This window comes from Lissotriton helveticus, chromosome 7 (genome assembly GCF_964261635.1).
Source record: "Lissotriton helveticus chromosome 7, aLisHel1.1, whole genome shotgun sequence".
NCBI classification, from domain to species: domain Eukaryota; kingdom Metazoa; phylum Chordata; class Amphibia; order Caudata; family Salamandridae; genus Lissotriton; species Lissotriton helveticus.
Genome location: NC_136068.1, coordinates 1924630761 through 1924654540, shown reverse-complemented (window position 1 = coordinate 1924654540; position 23780 = coordinate 1924630761). Strand labels below are relative to the sequence as shown.

At 49.3% G+C, this 23780-nt stretch overlaps 1 protein-coding gene across 1 annotated transcript in view; it reads right to left on the bottom strand.

The window, feature by feature from the left end:
* The window catches only part of LOC144770904 (sulfotransferase 6B1-like), a 366913-nt gene that overhangs the window by 115396 nt on the left and 227737 nt on the right, over window positions 1-23780 (bottom strand). The window contains exon 3 of the mRNA XM_078655695.1: window positions 4731-4820. Coding sequence (XP_078511821.1) covers window positions 4731-4820 — 90 coding nt within the window. The remainder of the gene's footprint in view (window positions 1-4730; window positions 4821-23780) is intronic.

Genomic DNA, 23780 nt, shown 5'->3' with positions numbered 1-23780 from the left:
TTGCAAAATGGTCTGGTTTCCCACACTGCAGGCAAATGTTTCCCTTTGCAGGACAATTCTTCAGTGTATGACATGAGAACCCACAGCTCCTGCACACTTTTTGTGTAGCTTTGGCCAGGTACTTTCCTCCACCTCAGCTAGTCGCCTTTCGGAAGGCCTCCGCTGTTCATTTTTAACTTTCACAGGGACCGAGTGCAACGGTGTAACTGCGCTGTGCTGTGGGTCAAGGCCAATTCCATTTCTTTAGCCCTCACGTTGGCTAGTTCGTGAGATCTGCACAGTATCAGGATGTCATCAAGTGATATGCCCGGATGGCGGAGGATCAGTTTTCTTAGATTGGCGGACCGACATCCTTGGATCAGTTGTGCCCTTGTCTCTACCTGCTTGTCGTTGAAGGTGCACGTGCTGGCCAATTTTCGTAAGCACGAAAAAACCATATCTACCGACTGCCCTTCTTGCTGGCGAGCTTGTCTTAATTTAAAGTGTTCATAATCCGGATTCATTTGCGGAACAAAATATCTGTTGAGTGCTTCTACCGCCGTGTAATAGTCATTATCATCGCCAGTATTCAGTAGATCAAGGAAGAGGTCGTACAGTTTATCCCCACCCATGGGTATCAAGGAAGACCTTTTCACTGCACCGTCCATTTTGCGTTCCTTGCGAAAGTAGTTCTCCAGCCACCCAATACACTTTTTCCATCTTGTCGCAGCAGTTGTCTGGGTCAGCTAGTTGACTGAAAGGGGGTAGTGCAGCTAGTGATAACGGAGAATAATGTTCTCACGGGTGCTCTTGATCTCCATGGTCCTGCACCAACATTTTAGCGCCCATTCAGAGTTGCTGTCTTTCTGCTGGTGTGTCCCTGTTGTACTAGATAGGTAACTTTAGTTCTGATCGCTATGTTTCTTCTTTATTTTTTGTTTCCAGGGACTCTTTTCTGTTGCTGCTCTTCTTTTATTTTCTATTTACGGGCCTTCCCCCACATTGGCCTTCTACCCAGGTGAGCCTTTGCTGGCCACGTGGGGTCTCTTTTTTCCCCCTCCTGCGCTGCGTGCTGCTCGCGGCCTCTTCACTCACTGCCACTTGTGCTCAGGTCTTCAGCCACGGCCCTTCGCCTTCCAATCCCGGGGCCCGCAGTACCTTCTCGTGCTGCCAATCTGCTCACTGCAGCCAGTGTGTTACCTTGCTCTCTCACCAGCTGCTGCCGCAGCCTCTCACTACTTGTGCCTTCGCCCTCAGCCATGCCCGCTGCCACCTCAACGATGGTTCGCCGGAGCTGCACCACGCGGCTGCTCCGTTCCTCTCCGGTGCAAGCAGGGGCCGATTCACAGAACTAATCTGAGACAAAATCCTAAATTTACTACTTTTGGTGTTCACAGAAGCATTTAGTAGTAGTAAAGTTAGTATTTTGTCTTACGTTAGTATTTTGTCTTAAGTCAGCATTTTGTCTTAAGTTAGGATTTTGACTTAAGTTAGGATTTTGTCTTAAGTTAGTATTTTTTCTTAACTTAGGAATTTGTCTTAAATTTTGGTCCTAAGACAAAATCATCATTTAAGACAAAATACTAACTTAAGACAAAATACTAACTTTAGTACTACTAAATGCCTTCTGTGAATATCAAAAGAAGTAAGTTTAGGATTTTGTCTCAGATTAGTTCTGTGAATCGGCCCTTCTGTGACTTGCTCCCCCTTGTCTTCGCCGTCCGTCTCGCCCGTGACCAACTTCATCATGCCATCATGGAGCCTGTTTTTTACAACAAGGGGTGGTGATGGACAGAGTCTCTGAATTAAGCAGAATACTCTCACCCAGTCAAGAGATCAGGGCTAGATCCAACACCGTTCTTTAGCTCATTGCACCATCCCAGTTTCAGAACCTGGCTGTATGCAAATTAGTCTGTCCCTGGCCCAGTGCATCATGGGAATAGGGCAGACCAGACTACAAAAGCCAATTCTTACACTGGGAAGGAAACAAGCTTCCGGGGACCGGTTTCTGGCATTTCAGCCGTCTTCGGCCCGGCTTGCTTGAATCCTGATGGTGCAATGAGCAAGGGACTCACATCTGAGTATACCCTTCCACGCTTAGGGTGGACAAAATTATTTACAACAAGGGGTGGTGATGGACAGAGTCTCTGAATTAAGCAGAATACTCTCACCCAGTCAAGAGATCAGGGCTAGATCCAACACCGTTCTTTAGCTCATTGCACCATCCCAGTTTCAGAACCTGGCTGTATGCAAATTAGTCTGTCCCTGGCCCAGTGCATCATGGGAACAGGGCAGACCAGACTACAAAAGCCAATTCTTACACTGGGAAGGAACCAAGCTTCCGGGGACCGGTTTCTGGCATTTCAGCCGTCTTCGGCCCGGCTTGCTTGAATCCTGAAGGTGCAATGAGCAAGGGACTCACATCTGAGTATACCCTTCCACGCTTAGGGTGGACAAAATTATTTACAACAAGGGGTGGTGATGGACAGAGTCTCTGAATTAAGCAGAATACTCTCACCCAGTCAAGAGATCAGGGCTAGATCCAACACCGTTCTTTAGCTCATTGCACCATCCCAGTTTCAGAACCTGGCTGTATGCAAATTAGTCTGTCCCTGGCCCAGTGCATCATGGGCACAGGGCAGACCAGACTACAAAAGCCAATTCTTACACTGGGAAGGAAACAAGCTTCCGGAGACCGGTTTCTGGCATTTCAGCCGTCTTCGGCCCGGCTTGCTTGAATCCTGATGGTGCAATGAGCAAGGGACTCACATCTGAGTATACCCTTCCACGCTTAGGGTGGACAAAATTATTTACAACAAGGGGTGGTGATGGACAGAGTCTCTGAATTAAGCAGAATACTCTCACCCAGTCAAGAGATCAGGGCTAGATCCAACACCGTTCTTTAGCTCATTGCACCATCCCAGTTTCAGAACCTGGCTGTATGCAAATTAGTCTGTCCCTGGCCCAGTGCATCATGGGAACAGGGCAGACCAGACTACAAAAGCCAATTCTTACACTGGGAAGGAAACAAGCTTCCGGGGACCGGTTTCTGGCATTTCAGCCGTCTTCGGCCCGGCTTGCTTGAATCCTGATGGTGCAATGAGCAAGGGACTCACATCTGAGTATACCCTTCCACGCTTAGGGTGGACAAAATTATTTACAACAAGGGGTGGTGATGGACAGAGTCTCTGAATTAAGCAGAATACTCTCACCCAGTCAAGAGATCAGGGCTAGATCCAACACCGTTCTTTAGCTCATTGCACCATCCCAGTTTCAGAACCTGGCTGTATGCAAATTAGTCTGTCCCTGGCCAAGTGCATCATGGGAACAGGGCAGACCAGACTACAAAAGCCAATTCTTACACTGGGAAGGAACCAAGCTTCCGGGGACCGGTTTCTGGCATTTCAGCCGTCTTCGGCCCGGCTTGCTTGAATCCTGATGGTGCAATGAGCAAGGGACTCACATCTGAGTATACCCTTCCACGCTTAGGGTGGACAAAATTATTTACAACAAGGGGTGGTGATGGACAGAGTCTCTGAATTAAGCAGAATACTCTCACCCAGTCAAGAGATCAGGGCTAGATCCAACACCGTTCTTTAGCTCATTGCACCATCCCAGTTTCAGAACCTGGCTGTAAGAGTATTCTGCTTAATTCAGAGACTCTGTCCCTCACCACCCCTTGTTGTAAATAATCATGGAGCCTGGTCACACCTCCTCACGGATGTGGGAGAGACTCTTTGTCACCCCCATGCTGTCCGCCCACATCACGGTACGGCTCTCCTGCCACAGGGTAACTACCCCCTTGTTGCAAGTGTGGAGGTGGGGAACCTCTGCATAGGCCGCTAGTCATTAGGGCACGGGGCACACACCCAATGAGACACAATGGCAGTTCCATGTTGGAATCCCAAGTGCCCCTTTATTTATCCCTTCGGAGCCGCGCCCGGCCCCTGGGGTGTGTGTTAATACAATGTATAGTCAGGGCTTGAGTCAGGGGTACACGCAGGTACACGGCGTCCCCCACTCTTTTCACAGGGTGGACACCGTCCCCCCTGCCAAGAAGCTGAGCTCCACAGAAATAAGCTGAATGTGTCTGGGACACGTTCAGCTCGTGACGTCATGAAGTCATTTGCATATTGTCAATCCCCCCAATTCTTTTTATTTTTATTTATTGTGCCCTGTGTATAGTAGTGGCCGGCTGGCTCACGACAATAAGTAGGGGTTGTGTAGAGGGTGGTGGGGGTGGGTGGGAGTAGGACATGCACTTTTGTTTCAGTTTGGGGAGTGCAGAAGACACATGTAAAGGAGGTCGGGTTTAAAAAAAAAAGATTTGGATGTGGTCAGGGTAAGAAATTTTCAGAGGGTGGTGAGGTGAGTGTCATGGGGCCAGCAGGAACAGTTACATTTGGCTCTGTCACGACTCCCCTGCACCTGGGTATATGTTGGAGCAGGGGGAGATAATTTGGGTGAGGCCATACACAACATAAAGTTAGAGAAAGCTAAAATGTGAATGATGGGATGTATTTCACCGCTGGGTTTGGAATGACGTCAGACACCTTAGGCTTTGCTCTCCCTTCCTATCTGACGTCACTCACAATACCTCAATGGGAAACATCTCTGCCGTTCATCCATAAAACCTGTGTGTTCACCTTCTAGCATAGTATAGTTGTCAGAGGTGGGTTCAACACTATAATTCTGTAACATTTATTGATAGCGCAGAGGTTGAGACTCACCCATCTGAGAGCAGCGCTTACCTTCACTTTGTTCACCTCCATGGACCTGGGGATGTTGTCGCGGTGCAGATGCGTCGTTAGGACTCTTCGAGGAGGGATCTGGTCCAAACTCTGGAATAGAAGAAGTGGCCAATGACAAGTCTGACGTGGCCGAGGGCTGGACCTCAGAGGCCCCTCTTTACCAGCTCGTCACAGCTGCAGGTCACATGGCAAGCACACAAGGAGCTAAACTGGCAACATGGCTCAGTGACCTGAATGATTCACTTTCAACCTTGACTAGAACAACTCAGCCTGCTATCCTACTAAGGTTGATAACTTGACTATCATTAAAATGGTGATACAACCTTCTATTTATAGCAATGAGACACTGGAGAAGATTGGCATGAAGCTCTATCGATAAACATGTTATTACATTTGTCACTGCAATGCAACCAAGGGTCAGAGCATGAGGATGGCCATAGCATCTGAATAAGTTATTCAGTTCAAAGCTTTATTCGATTTGTAAAACAAACCATACAAGCAGAACAAAATTACCTGTGTAACATACATTGCTAAAAATACATCAAGGTCACTAAATTTAAAAACAATCTAAAAACCATCGTAGACATAATAATAAAAATGTTCTAAAAAACATGATTTGACCGGAAAAAATGGGTTTGGACAATACATATTCTGTTGCCTAATAAAACTAAATTCATTTATAATACATTATACATACACAAACAAATATACAGACAGGAAGCCAAAGTTAAAACAAACACAGTCAGATGTATCAAATGACTATGGCTTTCCTGGCAGCTGTACATTTTAATATATATGATGCTACGAAAAAGCAGGTATCCATATCCTTTAAGGAGCATAGTAGCTGTAAAGCATTCTTCGTAGAACGAACATTGTTTTTTAAAAAGACGGGTTTTAAGTATATTACCCCATTGTGATTATGGCACAGCCTTAAACAACTTAATAGCGAAATTAGATCTAGAACTCTTAACTGCACCAAGAGAAGGGGAAATATTAAATGCCCAACTTTCACAGGCAGGAATGCCAATACTAATATTGACCACATCCTGATCTCCTGTAATATCGATTATTCCAATTTATGGATTACGGAACAGGCCGTAAGCAATCACAACAGTATTTTAATATAGCTGTTATGCTGGGGAAACAAACAACCCATTAATAGTTCCCGCATTACCAATATTGCCGCTATAAGACCTAACGGCATGAGGATTAAATGGGCTGGTGTTGATCCACAGAAGATGCAAAGGGATGTGGTAAAAAAATGTAGCAAAGAAATAGATTACTGCCTAAGTGATGAGGCTAACTCAAACACATTGCTTTCTAGTTTTTTAAGATAAATACAATTATAGAAGGTCTATTAACCAAAAGCAATAGTATAACTGAGCAGGCGCATATAGGCTAGTTCGATAGAAATTGCACCCAAGCCTTACACAACCTGAAACAGGCCCTATATATTAAACCACGAAATATAACACATATTCAAGCTCAACGTTATAAATATAAAGTAACTATAGAGGCCCGAAAAAGAGAACTCCAGGCGGAGGCCTGGAATAAACTAAGCCTAGCAGCAGACACAAACAATAGTAAATTATTTTGGGAGACCATAAACAGTCCCTTTCTAAAGAATGATTGTGTACCTGAACTAACTTCGCATGTAAATTGCAATGCATGGATCGAACATTTTACAAATATTTTTAACCCGGATAGGTTGGTTTTAGATTTATCATTGTGCAATGACTCTATATGGTCAACACTACCCCTGCTAATAAGTCTAGATGAAGTGTACGGAGGGCTAGCTAATAGTAAAGGAGGTAAAGCTCCTGGTCAGGATGGGGTGCCAGTGTACTTATACAAAAGTGACATGAATTTATGGGAACTGATTTTAGCAAGGATTTTTAATGTTGCGGCAGTAGGCCATTTCCCGTTGTCCTGGGGCCAGTCATTCATTATCCCCATTTTTTAAAAAGGTTCAAAATCAGAAGCATGTAACTATCGTCCAATTTCATTGTTGGATTAATCTATTAAAATTATGAGTATGATTTTGTTAAAAAGGCTGGAAACCTGGGCATTAGAAAACGATATTTTATCACAAGCACCATATGGGTTTAGAAAAGGCTTAGGAGCCCTGGAGAAGTGCGTTAATCTTGACCTTCTCATTAATAAATATACATCTGTGAAAGAGGGCAATTTGTTTTTATGTTTTGCAGATTTGAGCAGCGCTTTTGATCTAGTAGACCATTCTATTTTGTGGTCTACACTACTCGGTTCTGGTGCCCCCAAGGAAATTGTATATATTTCTTAGCAAGATTATATGAGAGGTTATCCAGTAAAGTGCGTTATGGACCTGCTGGCGAGTGTATCCCTCATTTTAATGTAAAAAGAGGGTTGCGTTTTGGCTCCACTTTTATTTTCATTATTTATTAACCAAGTCAACGCAATACTAAGACAGATACCCGCAGACGCCCCAATAATAGACGGAAAAGCGGTTCCAATTTTGTTAGATGCAGATTGTTGGACAGGCCACATGAAGGGCTCGCTCCCTCCCCGCAGGACAGGGCCCGGGCCACCGTCAGCACCATTGCCCGGCCCAGCCGCCATCTTGGACACGGCACCACGCGGCCGCGCGGCCTCAGCCCGACCCCAACCCTGGGCCTGGCCAGGCCCCGACATCCCGGCACCACCCTCCACCCAGGAGGTGAACGGCCCACTTGGCAGGTCAATGGGAGTACGAAGTGTCGATGGCTCTCCCCCGCCAGGTGCCGAGCACCCCCAGCCTCCTTGGGCGCTGGCTCCGCCCCCCTGCTGGGTGTCTGGACTCCCTCATCCCAGACCTCCCGACCTCCAAGAGCGAGGGTCCGGACATCAAAGGGCGCCAGACCTATAACTGAGGCAGCCCCAGGACAGGAAGGCAGTTGTATCCTGGAGTCGAGAGACACCGCGACGAACTCATCCTTGACGGACTGTTGGCGCTGCCACAGCCCTGCCTTGTGAACTATTGTCCTGCCTGCTGGTGCTGCCGCGGCCCTCTGTAACCTTCATCCTCGTGGGACCTGCTGGCGCTGCCGCGGCCCGTTGCAACCTGCATTCTCGTGGGACCTGCTGGCGCTGCCGCGGCCCGTTGTAACCTTCATCCTCGTTGGGACCTGCTGGCGCTGCCGCGGCCCGTTGCAACCTGCATTCTCGTGGGACCTGCTGGCGCTGCCGCGGCCCGTTGTAACCTTCATCCTCGTTGGGACCTGCTGGCGCTGCCGCGGCCCGTTGCCACCTACGACCTCTTCGGGACCTGCCGGCGCTGCCGCGGTCTGACCCATCCGAACACCGAGCTCGAGGATTGTGAGCTATCACCGTTACACACCCGTACCCGTGGGTACCAAGACTGTCCCGCTACCCCCTTCCCTTACTAGAGACTAGAATTGAGAGGATCATCGTGTCCTGATCGCCTTGTATCGTGCCACCCTACTACCCGAAGTGCCTATAAAAGGTGTTACCCTAATCTTTGTGTGGTGTCCATCTGTGGGGGGGAAGTTACCTGTCTGTGCGATCACTGTGCTCGGCCGACCCTCCAGGTCTCCGTCTAACATTGGTGGCAGCGGTGGGATCCGAACCAACGCGTACCGTACAGACAGTAACTCACCCTACGACTAAAACCACAATGACGACCAAAGAGAGCGGATCGGCGGAGAAGTTCCAGATGGAAAAGCTGGAAGAATACAACCACCGAGAGCTCAAACAATTTTGCATGGACTTAGGCATTGCTACCACCGGGCTAAGCACAAAAGAAGACTTCAAAAACGCCCTAGAGGCCTGGACAGAGACAAATACCGCAACCCCCCGGGACCCCGCAGCCCCGGAAGTCAACACCACCCGGACGGAGGAACGGAGAACAGGCCCCTCCCATGAAGAGATCCAAGAGCGGGAAAAAAATAGATTACACGAGTTAGACTTGGCACGACTCAGATTAGACGGAGAATTGAAACTGGCGGAACAAAAAATAAACTTAGAACACTTACGGCTCAGAGAAGAGCGAGAGGAAAAACAGAGACAGAGAGACCTCGAAGAAAAAAGACTGGCATACGAGCACGAGTGCAAACTAGCGGAGATAGAAATACGCAAACTGAACAAAAACCTAGGGGTGCCCGAGCAACCGCACTCCCCGGGTCCTACCGAGCAGAAGGTCCACATCCCCAAGGATGTGGTCCGAGAATATCACCGGAACGACGACATACAGCAGTGGTTCAAGGCCTATGAGATTGCCATGACCGCCCACCGGGTCGCTCGAAGTGACTGGGGAGCCGGTCTATGGGGGAGATTCGTCAACGAGGGTCGTGATGCCCTGCTGCAACTTCCGGACCATCAAATGACGTCCTATGACCACATGAAGGCCGCCCTCCTCAGTCGATATGGACTTACACCCGAAATGTACCGCCAGAGGTTCCGCAACTGCACCCGGATCCCAGGTACGACGTGGTTGGAATACGTGAACTATTTCAGCCGAGCCTTCGAGGGGTGGATCAAGGGTAACAACGTAACCACTTACGAACAACTCTTCAATCTCATTGTGTGGGAGCACCTCTCCAACAACTGCTTTGTCGAGCTCAGGCAGCACCTCCTCGACAGTAAATTGACTGAACCCCGGCAGCTCGCCACCGAGGCTGACCGGTGGGAGAGCACCTGAGTGGCCCGGAGTGGGCCGAATGAGCAGAACAGAACCAACCAAGGTCACCATCGTCCCCGAGGAGGAGGAGGAGGCCCGGGCCGGGGCAGAGACGCCGCCCCGGCCGCACCCACTAACGCCACCCCGGCCCCAGCAGGCCGGGGAAACCCCCCGATGCGCCCGGGGTTCCGAGCTAACGTGACGTGTCATCGATGCCAGCGAGTCGGCCACTATGCCAGTGACCCGACCTGCCCGAAGAACCAGGCCCCCGGGCCCCGCCAAATGGCGGCCGCCGCCCTGGGAGAAGAACAAGTCTCCGAAGACACGGAGACCTATGAGTCGGAGCAGTTCGAGTGGGAACCCGCCGCCATGACCCTGGCATGCCTAGGAGGAAGAGACATGGTCCCGCGGACTCCCCTGCCCGCCAACACTCGGAAGTACAGCCAATGGGTGAGCATCAATGGGCGCAAGGCCGAGGCCCTGCGTGACACCGGGGCCAGTGTGACGGCCGTCCGCTGTCACCTGGTAACCCCGGAACAAATCCTACCAAACGTACTTTGCCCCGTCCGATCGGCAGATAACTCAGAGAGCCTGTGTCGGATGGCCTGCGTCCCCTTCGAATGGGGAGGAGTGTCCGGCATGCTGAAAGTAACTGTCCGTGACGATGCCCCCGTAGACTGCCTCCTGGGGAACGATCTCGAGAGCTCCCCGTGGGCCGCTGTGGAAAGAAGAGAGCATCTGGGGATGTTGGGTCTCCCGGACTGGGCGTGCGTAACCACCCGGTCCATGGCCACCCGCACCATCCCTAGACCAGAAGAACCAGAATGGGCAGCACCTCCGCCCTCGATCACTCCAGAAGAAGACTTCCTCCAGACCGACCACCCGGACCCCACCCCAGAGGGGTCCACACAGCCCCCCGAGCTTCCCGACCTGGCTCAGTGGCGTCAAGAAGGGGGGCCCACCCAGGAACAATTCCGGCAGGAGCAAAAAAGACCTGCCCCTCCCTCGAGGGATTGCGACAGCAAGCGCTCGCCCAGAGCCAAGGAGACACCACCGGGGCCCACTGGGTTTATTGGGACAATGATCTCTTGTACAGCGAACAGAAAATCGGAGAACTGGGGGCCGGGCGAGTGCTGGTGGTGCCCCTCCACTTCAGAGACTTCCTGTTGAACCTAGCCCATGATGTCCCCCTGGCCGGGCACCTGGGCCAAGACAAGACCTACCACCGCCTGGTGACTCACTTTTTTTGGCCCAAAATGAGAAATGACGTATCCAACCATTGCCGGTCCTGCCCGACCTGCCAGGCCAGTGGGAAGAGCGGCCGCAAACTCAAGGCACCCCTACAACCATTCCCCGTGGTGACCACCCCGTTCGAAAGGGTGGGAATAGACATTGTGGGGCCCCTGGACCCCCGAACAGCACAGGGACATCGCTTCATCCTGGTCCTGGTGGATCACGCTACCCGCTATCCTGAGGCGGTCCCCCTTCGTACGATAACAGCCCCAGTGGTGGGTCGAGCCTTGATGGGGATCTTCTCTCGAGTGGGCTTCCCCCGGGAAGTCGTCAGCGACAGGGGTACGAACTTTATTTCAAAGTATATGAAATCCCTCTGGCAGCAGTGCGGAGTCACTTACCGTTTCACCACCCCCTATCACCCCCAGGGGAACGGACTGGTCGAGCGGTTCAACCGCACCCTCAAGGGGATGATCATGGGGCTGGAAGAACCCCTACGCCGCCAGTGGGACGTGCTACTACCGTGCCTCCTCTTCGCCTACCGAGAAGTCCCCCAGAAGTCCCTCGGCTTCAGCCCCTTCGAACTCCTGTACGGACACCCCGTTCGCGGGCCTCTCAGCCTAGTGAAGGAGGAATGGGAAATGGCCCCCCTAAAGACCCCTCCGGACGTCTACAAATACCTCCTGACCCTCCGTAATCAGACCCGGAAATTCAGGGAGATCGCTAAAGCCAATCTGGAGGCCAGTCAAGAGGACATGAAGAAGTGGTACGACCAACATGCCTCCTCCATCGAGTTTGAACCGGGTCAGCAGGTATGGGTGATGTCCCCCATCGAACCATGTGCCTTGCAGGACAAATGGACGGGGCCCTTCAAGGTGATCGAGCGCAGGAGCCCCGTCACCTATCTCATCGACCTGGAGTCCCCCCGGAACCCCCTCCGGGTCCTCCACGCCAACCGACTCAAACCCCACTTCGTGCGCTCAGAGCTCAGCCTGCTGATGGCTACCGACAGTGGCGCAGAAGGAGACTCCGAGCCCCTCCCTGACCTACTGAGGACCCGGGAAAGAGATGGTTCGGTGGACGGGGTCCGACTCTCTGAGGCCCTGACCCCAGAGCAGCGTCAAGATTGCCGGGCCCTCCTGCTGCCGTTCGCAAACCTGTTCTCTCTCGCACCCGGAGTCACCTCCTGGTGCCTGCACGACGTGGACACGGGGGACAGTCCTCCTGTTCGACACCGGGCGTACCGAGTACCGGATCGGGTACGTACATGCATCCAAGAAGAAGTCTCCAAGATGCTCGCCCTCGGAGTCATCGAACCTTCGGACAGTCCCTGGGCCAGCCCGGTCGTCCTGGTCCCCAAGGCCGCGGCCCCGGGCACCACCCCTGAACTCCGGTTCTGCATTGACTATCGGGGTCTGAACGCGGTCACCCAAACCGACGCTCACCCTATCCCCCGAGCAGATGAACTAGTCGACCGCATGGGGGCAGCCCGCTACCTAAGCATCTTCGACCTGACAGCGGGCTACTGGCAGATCGGCCTCACCCCCAGAGCCCAAGAACGTTCCGCTTTCTCCACCCCGGATGGGCACTACCATTTCAGAGTGATGCCCTTCGGCATGAAAAACGCTCCAGCCACTTTTCAAAGACTGGTGAACCAGGTATTGGCGGGCCTCGAAGAATTCAGCGCCGCCTACCTGGACGACATCGCGGTATACAGCCGCCACTGGGCGGATCACCTCCACCACCTCAGAGAGGTCCTGCAGGCCCTCCAACAGGCCGGCCTCACCATAAAGGCCAGCGTCCGTACAGAGAGACGGCGACCGGGAACCACAGGAGGAGGGATTCCAGAACACAGCGCACCGCCTGTTGAGAGACGCACCCGTCTCCAGCGAGTCCTAAGTAAGACGGATCCCCTCCCGGCTACCTCCTGATACACCAGGAGCCAGAGTGAACAAACACAAAGATGTGTGACATTCAATAGGCAGACTGCCACTGTTTAAGCACTTTCTACGTGACTATCTTAAAGGAACAGACCGTTTCTGTGTAGTCACATTTGAATTGTGTCTCTCTCCGACAAGTAACGTCCAATACATGGATAGTAGCCCAGACCTAACAACAAGCACCACAAACATACCAATTTTCAAGCCCTGAAGAGTCGTGTTGACTCAACTGTACACGACGAAACACGTGTCGGCTTTGCATTACATTTCTTGAATCTGGAGAGAATAAACCAACTTCTTGCTGTATCAAGAACACACCAAAGAATCTGCTTCTGTCTCCTTGAATACTCATCAGTCATTGTACTGTTTGTAATACTTTTTTGTAGTAGCGAGAGCACAATTGTATATATCTGTATAGTCCCTTGACTTTTTAGACGGTTAAGGGTGTTTTTCCGCCTGCTCTTCACGCACTACATTGCTACCTGTCAATCTACACTCTGTAACGTTTAACCGAGGTAGTGCGCCTGAGTGATCTGAATTTCTAAAAACCCCACTGAAGTGTTTCTGAAGTGCCAAATCGGCCAGGGGTCCGTGACCTACCTCGGACACCAAGTGGGGAGCGGTCTGGTGGCCCCCCTCCAACTCAAGGTAGCTGCCATTCAGTCCTGGCAACCCCCCGAGACACAAACCGAGGTCCGAGCCTTCCTGGGGCTCACCGGATACTACCTGCGGTTTGTAAGGGACTATGGCAGCATTGTGGGGCCCCTCACGGAGCTCAAGTCTAGGAACCACCCAAAAAGAGTCAACTGGACTCCCGACTGTCAAGCAGCCTTCGAGACGCTGAAGGCCGCCATGTGCACCGCTCCTGTGCTCCAGGCCCCCGACTACAGCCGCGAGTTCATCGTGCAGACCGATGCCTCCGACCATGGTATTGGGGCCATCCTCTCCCAACTGAACCCCGAAGGAGTGGACCAACCAGTGGCCTTCATCAGCAGACGCCTACTGCCCCGAGAACAGCGCTGGAGCACCATTGGGCGAGAGGCCTTCGCGGTGGTATGGGCCCTCAAGAAGCTCCGGCCATACCTCTTCGGAACCCATTTCCGGGTACAGACGGACCATCGGCCCCTGCAATGGCTCATGCAGATGCGGGGGGAGAACCCCAAACTATTGCGATGGTCCATCTCCCTGCAGGGGATGGACTTCACTGTGGAACATCGCCCTGGCCAAGACCACGCCAACGCGGATGGCCTGTCCCGCTTTTTCCGCCTCGACGAGGAAAGTCCCCAAGAAGATGGGTGACTCTCCCCGCCTTCAGCTGGGGGGGACGCATGTTGGACAGGCCACATGAAGGGCTCGCTCCCTCCCTGCAGGACAGGGCCCGGGCCACCGTCAGCACCATTGCCCGGCCCAGCCGCCATCTTGGACACGGCACCACGCGGCCGCGCGGCCTCAGCCCGACCCCAACACTGGGCCTGGCCAGGCCCCGACATCCCGGCACCACCCTCCACCCAGGAGGTGAACGGCCCACTTGGCAGGTCAATGGGAGTACGAAGTGTCGATGGCTCTCCCCCGCCAGGTGCCGAGCACCCCCAGCCTCCTTGGGCGCTGGCTCCGCCCCCCTGCTGGGTGTCTGGACTCCCTCATCCCAGACCTCCCGACCTCCAAGAGCGAGGGTCCGGACATCAAAGGGCGCCAGACCTATAACTGAGGCAGCCCCAGGACAGGAAGGCAGTTGTATCCTGGAGTCGAGAGACACCGCGACGAACTCATCCTTGACGGACTGTTGGCGCTGCCACAGCCCTGCCTTGTGAACTATTGTCCTGCCTGCTGGCGCTGCCGCGGCCCTCTGTAACCTTCATCCTCGTGGGACCTGCTGGCGCTGCCGCGGCCCGTTGCACCTGCATTCTCGTGGGACCTGCTGGCGCTGCCGCGGCCCGTTGTAACCTTCATCCTCGTTGGGACCTGCTGGCGCTGCCGCGGCCCGTTGCAACCTGCATTCTCGTGGGACCTGCTGGCGCTGCCGCGGCCCGTTGTAACCTTCATCCTCGTTGGGACCTGCTGGCGCTGCCGCGGCCCGTTGCCACCTACGACCTCTTCGGGACCTGCCGGCGCTGCCGCGGTCTGACCCATCCGAACACCGAGCTCGAGGATTGTGAGCTATCACCGTTACACACCCGTACCCGTGGGTACCAAGACTGTCCCGCTACCCCCTTCCCTTACTAGAGACTAGAATTGAGAGGATCATCGTGTCCTGATCGCCTTGTATCGTGCCACCCTACTACCCGAAGTGCCTATAAAAGGTGTTACCCTAATCTTTGTGTGGTGTCCATCTGTGGGGGGGAAGTTACCTGTCTGTGCGATCACTGTGCTCGGCCGACCCTCCAGGTCTCCGTCTAACACAGATGATGCTGTTTTATTATCACGCACTCAAATTGGCCTTCAGCGACTTATTGATAATTTTGCTCATAATAGGGAGGCCAGGGAGAGATTGACTGGAAAGCAACCTACTTTTGGATTTTATCAGCAATTAAACCTTAGAAATGACTTTCAGACATAGTTCAAGTTCAAGTTCTAGCATTTGTAAAGCGCACTACTCACCCAGAGGGTCTCAAGGCGCTAACTTACTTAACTGAAGTGACAAGAAATTCCCATCGCTTTGTATTGGCGCACCTTAGTTTAGGAATTGTTCACCATCTTGTGGCCTTCCCGCTTATGAAAAAAAGCACTAACTCTGCATGTCCATGTGATAATATTTCGAAACAAAGCTATTTTTTAATGTTTTGTAAATTTTATTCTTTTATAAGAAAGTTTTCTCTGAAACCTATCTTTTTAAAATATAATGTTCGATCCCCTAAAAATGAAATGAAGTTAATGGCCTCTTTGGAAAGCACAGATATCTGTTTTTATGTCGCTTCATATATTTTAAAATGTATAGCTGCTAGGAAATCATCCTTTGAGCACATATATTTTTTTTATCTATATGGCAAAATGGTAGTTTTACTGATATTCTGGTACTCAGTAACAGTAGCACAAGGCACCTTTAGCAAGATTTACACAATATGTATGTTGTTGGCATGTGGTACTTTATTGCGAAATTTGCACATGATGCATTAATTGCTGCCACTTGGCACTTTGTGAAATGCTTACTACCTCTATATGGTACTGTACTGCTTTTTTTGCACATTGTGTACTATAGGAAGCACATGGCACTTTCATGCGGTTTTGCACTTATTTGCACAGGATGTTTTAGAAACACTTGTTGTAAGAAGGGGCGATCCCCGAGGGTCAGGTGGTGCTCACCCGACCACACCAGGGCCCACCTCTCCCACAGAACTTGCCGAGTCTTGATTGTGAGGTCCTCACCGGGGAGGACTTCGGGTCTAGGATCGTACACACTGAGCTCACACCACACTACGAACAGACACCACACCGGTGGGTTTTAGTAACAATATCTTCATATAAGCAAATAACGAAGGAAGCACTCTTATATACACAGTGGTCAAGGGACCACAAAGTCTTGGAGGATTCGGGAAGGGGGAAGCGGGACAGTCTTTTAGTCTCTGGGTTAGTACGAGCCGTACCCTACGCACAGCTCTCAATCCTCGAGCCGGGGGGTACGAGATGATAGTCGTACTGGTTGCCTCACCTCCGTCGAGTCGGCTCGGTCGTGACGGTGCTCTCGATGGTCCAGCCGGACCAGAGTATTCCTCGAGCCGCGACGAGGTCAGCAGGGCTCGGTCTGGAGAGGTTCGGGGGAGCCGCGACAGCGTCAGCAGGGCTCCGATGGTTCAGTTCAGCTTGAGCCGCGACAGCGTCAGCAGGGCTCCGAGGTTCAGTTCAGCTTGAGCCGCGACAGCGTCAGCAGGGCTCCGATGGTTCAGTTCAGCTTGAGGCGCGACAGCGTCAGCAGGGCTCCGAGGGTTCAGTTCAGCTTGAGCCGCGACAGCGTCAGCAGGGCTCCGATGGTTCAGTTCAGCTTGAGCCGCGACAGCGTCAGCAGGGCTCCGATGGTTCAGTTCAGCTTGAGCCGCGACAGCGTCAGCAGGGCTCCGAGGTTCCAGATGAGTTCTTCTTAGGGTCAGCCGCGATCAGATCAGCAGGGCTTCAGGTCCAAGATACAACTGCCCTCTAGTTGTCGGGCGGGCCCAGTTATAGTCCTTCTGCTCTTTGATCTCCGGACCCTCGCAGGCGGAGGTCTCAAGCCCTGGGGGCTGGTCGTTGGCGAGGTCCGGCGGTTGGCTCTTTGATCCCTTTGAAGGATGGGTCCGAGAATTCCCAGACGCCCAGCGGGTCTGGAGCCAGCCCCCGGGGAGGCCAGAGGGGTGATCGAAACTGGGCCACAGGGGAGGCCCAAAGGTGTGACAGATACCGGTCTCTCAGGGGAGGCCGGAGGTGCCATCGAAACTCCCTGGCTTATCTCACTCGGGAGCCCTTTACCCCCCGGCTGGGACTGGCGCGCCTTTGGAGTCTGGGTTTCGCTGGGGCCGGGGTCACGCTAGGCCCAGGGAGACAGGGATGTCGGAGAGGGAAGATGGCGTCCGGGCCTTGTGGGGCATGCCAGGTCTAGGCGCTCGGAGCCGGGAGTGGGACGGGGACATGCGGCCTGGTCGTGGGTTTACGGGGGTTCGGGCTCATCGGGGTGAGACGACCAGGCGGCTGGGTGCAGGCTATTCTTACGGGGACGCTGCGCAGGGGCTCAGGGTACAGGCCTACGCTCGCAGGGTTATGAGGGACAGAGACGGGCCACGCCACGAGGCCGGGTCCAACACTTGTGTAATACTGCGAAATTTGCATGGAGTGCATACTATTGGCACATGACACTTTATTGTGAAATTTACACATAATGTATTAATTTCCTGCACTTTAGAAACCTTTTTTGCTGGGGATTTGTATGTAATGTTTATAAGGTATTGTAATGTGATATTTGTACATTTTGTAATATAGAGGGCACTTTGGCACTTATCTGTGATTTTTGTATGAATTCTATTTAGGTTGTGTGGTGTATATGCATTATATCTCAGTGCACTTATTTTACATAGAATTGTTGGAATATTACTTTGTACTTGTCAAGGTATTCCACGTATTACTTATTTAGAATGTTAGGGCCAGGGACTGGAATTGCTTCCCAGGCAGTTGGAGCTCCCACCTTGAGCCCTCTACACTTGTAAACCTGTGTATCCTGTTGCCTGCAATAAATCTTCTCAAAGAGTGAAGACTCCTGGCCTATTTGAATTGCTGTACAACTTTATTGAAGAGAGCACACTTCAATTTTGGCGACAAGCTTGGGATGAACATTTTTTTTTCAAAAGAATAAAAAGAGGGACTTTCTGCTTTCCTGCTTTAAGAAGGTACTGTAACCTCTTTTGCCCACATGCATCAAAGTCAATTGCATTCGCAAACGGTGCGAATCGCAATTTTCGGCCGTTTGCGAATGCAATTGACTAATTTGGAATTCATCATGCATTTTGCAATTTTAGGAATCGCAACCATGTTGCGATTTCTAAAATTGCGATTGCATTTAAGAAATCGCAATTTCAGATTTTTTAAATGCAATGCGTGATCATTTTTTTATTGCGAATTTGCAATTTGGAAGTGGTAAAATAGCATGAAGTTGACCTTCATGCTAATTTACCGAAAACGTTCAAATATGTACACTTTGCATTTTTGAAAGTATTAATTTACACACACACATGCCCTTTGGGCATGTGTGTGTGTAAATTGCATTTGAAGTTACATTTCAGGGGTGCATAGAGGGGTTCTTTGGACCCCCCCCTGCACCCTTGAAATTGCATTCACATTTTGCGAATCGCAATTTGAAATTTGCAAAATGTGAATGCCTTCCCATTCATTCCTATGGGCCTTTTGGCCCATAGGAATCAATGGGAAGGGTTTTCCTTAATTGCGATTCGCAAATTGTGAATCGCAATTAAGGAAAAATACCGAATCGCAAAAAAAATGCGAATTTTTCATGCATTGCAGTTTGCGATTTCTAAATTGCGATTCCTTAATTTTCGCAATTTAGGAATCGCTAACGGGTGCAATGATGCATGTGGCCGTTTGTTACTTCTGAGGGCTCAAGGACTTACAGCTAGATTCATCAAACACCCGTTTTGCGAGTCTTTAATAGCGATTCATAAGGAATCGCTATTAAGGACTTGCAAAACGGGATTCATGTAGGAATTGCAAAAAACATTGCGATTCCTACATCTTCCTTATTTGCGATTAGCAAATTGCTAATCGCAATCGCAAATAAGGATGCGATTTCAAGGGTGTCAGGGGTGTCCAAAGGACACCCTGTAGCACCCCATAAATGCAAATTTACACAGGTGTTGCGCACACACATGTCCAAAGGACATGTGTGTGTGTAACATGCAACTGAGAAAAATGCACTAAAGTGCTTTTTTCTATTTTTTCGCTATTTACCACGAAGTCAGACTTCGTGGTAAATAGCGACCAAAAATTGCGAATTCGCAATTTAAACTTGGTTACTGAATTGCATTTAAGGAATCTCAAATAGAGATTCCTTAAATACCATTCCTCGCAAATATGCGATTTCGCAAATAGCGATTTTTGCATTTGGGATGATGAATCCCAAATGCAAAAATTGCGCTTGCAAAGGGCCAGATTCTGAGAATCTGGCCCTTTGCGAGTCGATTTTTGAATGATTAATCTAGCTGTCATTTTCTACCAATTCGCACCCCTGTGACATTTCACTGTCACTTATTCACAGTTAATGGGCTGCGCAAGGACTAATTCCAGTTGAGTGACAAGAATTTCAGCTAATAAGCGTGTGAAGTCAAGTTTCAGTCATTTAAAATATTCATCACCTGCTGTGCGTTTTAAAGTGAATACCTGCAGTGCTTGTATAAAGCCCTGCAAAGGAAGCCCATTAAACTGTGAAGAAAGGCTGGAAAATAAACAATGCCTGCTCATCCGATACAATGGAGTGTGGCTGTGAGGAGGAGAACAATAAACATAGCGCAAATTAAGCTGCTGGTCCTTCTTTGAAAAGCAAACAGTCTAATTTAAAAGTAAACATTTCCAGCTCGTGTGACAGAGTGAAAGAATCCGAACGGTTGATTGAAAAATAAACATCAGCCCGTGATCTTTAACTCCTGCGGCGGCACGTGCAGTGAAGTTCAAAAGTAAACAAACACTTTAACTTTACTGTGCTCAGTCAAGCTTGAAGGGAAAGCTCTTATCTCTTCCATGAATCATTCCCTTCAGCTCTCCAAGCACTAAGCAGTTTCATCTTTGTTTGAAAATAAACTCGGCTCCCCGCAATGTTTTTTTTTTCCATTAAGCTAATGAGAACATGAAATAAGAAAATAAACACGGCCTCCAGCTACAGGAACTTTTATTTTCAAACTGACAATTTTAACGCGAAGTGTTTTCACTCATTATTGAAATAAATACAGGGGCATATTATCAAGGGGGTTTATCTCCGCTTTTTTGGCTTTAAAAGCCAAGAAAGCGGTGATAAAATTATCTCCCTATTACCTAGCTGTCGCTAACACCAGTTAGCGACAGCTAGTAGGAGATAGCGACCATCTTGGGCCCCGCTTTGCATGTCAGCGATATTTATCACTAATGACATGCTAAGTGGGCGTGCCAAGATGTTAGCGACTGGAAACAGTCGCTAACATCGCTATCTCCTATTACCAACTTTTGGAGATATTTGCGCTAAGCGCGAATATCTCCAAAAGCTAACACCTGCCCTGAGCAGTTCTTAGCCATGTTATCCAATGGGAGGTGGATAACATGGCTAAGAGCATTAGCTCGGTAACGAATGAATATCGCTGACTTTTCAGCGATATTCATGCATTTCGGCCGATTTTTATCGCTTAGGAGATAAAAATATCGCCGCTAAACCAACATTGCGATAATTATCGCTAGTTGTTGGTAATATGCCCCACAGTTTTGATAGAGCGCGTGAGGTCACCCAGCCAATGATTTCGCCGTTTCCGGCTTCAGGGCCCATATACTTTCGATTCACACTATTCATTGACCAGGCGACTTCACGGGCTGCTACCAATTGTGTGTGTGTTCCCTACTGTTATTACTTAGTGTACCCGACTTACCATCCACCGACACGGGTACCTATGACTTCAATGGATCAGGAGCCTAGCTGTAAAAGGAAAGGCAGCAAAATGCAATTTCAAAATAACATTCAATACTGTTGTAAAATGACCACGGACAACTGGAAGTTTTAAAATGTTTATCTAAAGTTCGTTTTCTGAAAGCATGAGATTTACAAGAATAAGGCAATCGATAATCAAGATAATGAAAAGTACATAACTATAGAGAAATAAAGTCAGGGTAATCATTAAAATGCAATAATGAGATGCGAAGGAAATATGCTATGCATTCAAGGCAGGAATTCTTTAGAAAATCTAAGTAAGGTCGTTCTAGACCATATCAGAAAATGACAAACTGCAATGCAAAATATGATCTCTAAAAGATAGGGTAACATGAGAACATATCAAGAAAATTATGCAAATGACTTTACGTTTTAATAGTTTGCGGCAAAAGCATGGAAAAATCAATGTATGCAAGATGTCTTTTATTAAAGCAAAAAGACTGAAATATAGAAAGGTGCAAGTTTTAAGGAACTTAGAACAGTATTTACCTAGACTGGTGTGGAAACCAAACCCTGGCCACGGGTCAGTTAAGGACAGGAAACCCTCAAGGAAGGATACCCCTCAAAGGACAGCAGGTGCAGAATGGACACCCCGGACAGGACAGGATACCCTCAGATTAGGAATCAGGACAGGACCTCAGGACAGGACAGCAAACCCTCAGGATAGGACCGCTCGGGACAGGACCGCACCCGCAGTTTGGAAGCAACGCCTGCGTTCCACCCTCTCTGCAGCTATCGATCAAGACCCCGATTGGGTCAGCGAACTCCCAGCAAAAGTGCTTTGCCAGCACTTTAAGGTTCAGTAAAACCTTAGTCTATGGTCAATTTTGGACAGAGTGCTCCGCAGCGCTCTGTATCTTCAGTCACCTATTGAGTACGATGGGTCAGTGACAGGTCAGCTAAACCAGACAAGTCGGACAATTCCCTAGGTGAACCCAGGGTAGTTATACTCTTTGGGTCAGTGTACCACCCCCAAATGTTGCAAAGTGTCAGAATCCCTCAATTTGGATTGGTCCTAAGGTAGGATTTGGGTAACACACCAATCAGAACATGCTATTTAGATGCTTCATTATCATATTTGGGTACCGCCTAGCAAGATTGGGGTTCCCATGAGAAACTGTGCAGAAATATGAGTGACAATATACATTGTTGCCGAGCTAGGACAATTGTCTCTGTTTCCTGGGTTTTTCAGGTCCGTTCTCAGGAGCATCTTGCCCATCACTGCCAGCTGGCTAAGTTCCATCAGCCAAAGTTGTCAGGTCCCTGGAAAAGTGATCATGCGCAGAAGGGGCCTCCAAGATGGCTCATCGGTACAAACAGACCCCCATTCCCCGCGGTACATGAAAAGTAAGCGAAAACAAATTAATACATAGAAATAACGTTATGAAAACACATCATTTGGGTTTGAACTTTCAACTTATCACTACAAAATATACTTATGCAGTCTAAATGTTAGCTACACATAACATACACAAGAGCAGTGGCACGAGCAGTACCACGTTATAGGCAAAGCTATGAATTACGCATGCGCATACATTTCCCTCCACTTCTGCAGACCCGTCAGGACACGTGAGTGTGGCTGACGCATGCGCAGTAACTAAATACAAGCGGCGGCCATTTTACAGACACGGATTAAAGTAGTTAGGAATACACATAGGCAAGCTTCTTAACCCTTATCCAAACTTAATATAAACGTTAGTAAGACGTACACTTATTACCTTGTTACACATAAACGAGGTTCATGACTTCGGCAAGGTCGCAAAATATGCGAAGCTTTGCTTCATCAGTTTCTGGCAACACAAGTTCAAGCATTTTACTCGCTATTCTATGCAGTGTTTTCCAGACTGATATCGTTGTTCAGGAAACAAAGTGTACAGCAAACTTTGACGTTTTTATTTCCATTACCTTGTTTTACTTCATGAAAGCTCACCTTTCATCCACTTCATCCAAATTTCTCCGAGGATTATAACCATAGATGTGTTCAACAGACTTTTCAAAGGAAGTGCTCTCCAACAAGAACCTTTCCATATCTTGTTTATCGTATTCATTCTGTCACAGCGCCACCTATTGGAATTACAGGTCATTTTTCTTCATCAGCGATTAACTCGCTAGATATATATATATATATATATATATATATATATATATATTACCTACTGTCGCTCGCCATTACGTATTTATAGTTAGGACCTAGGGCCATATGTATCAAGCAAATTAGCATTCGCAAAGGCCAAAATTCGCAGAATTTCGGCCTTTGCGAATGCTAATTTGCTAAATGGTAGGTATGAAACATTTTTGCTGCAAAATAAGGAATCGCAAAATTTGCTATTCCTTATTTTGCGATTGCACTGAAGGAATCGCAAATTTTGCGATTCCTTAAATGCAATGTATCAAAGTAAAAATTATCAAAAATGCCCATAAGGATTTGCAAATTACCACCAACTTCTACTTGGTGGTAAGTTGCGAATTCTTTTAAAAAATTCATTTAAAAAAAAACCAAAGGTGCCATATGACGCTCAAACATGCCCTCAGGGCATGTATGTGCGCCACAGGCCCCCACATGTCATTTTCAGGGGTGCAGCAGGGTGTTCTTGAGACACCCCTGCACCCTTGAAAATATTCCTAATTTGCGATTAGCAAATTGTTAATCGCAAATTTCCCCTCCATTCCTATGGGCCTCCTGGCCCATAGAAATGAATGGGTAATTTGCGATTAGCAATTTGCTAATCGCAAATTAGGAATGTTAAGGAATCGCAAAAAAAAAGCGATTTTGTACATGCATACCGTTTTGCGAATTTTAAATAGCGATTCCTTAGAAATCGTTATTTAGGATTCGCAAAACGGAACTTTGATACATATGGCCCCTAGTTTCCATAGGAAATCCGCAACATTCTATTGGGAATAACTTTGGTGCCAGTTAATGAATCTTCGCGAATTTCTCAAAGAAGATGGCCCGCTCCGCTCAGCTCCTTCCCTGAAAGTCTTGGGAAGATTCGTCAAGTGGGGACCGAGAAAAAAGAGGAGTCCCAAAACGTGTTTTCCCCATGTTAATTTCCATAGGACAATTAGACACAGCTACAGCC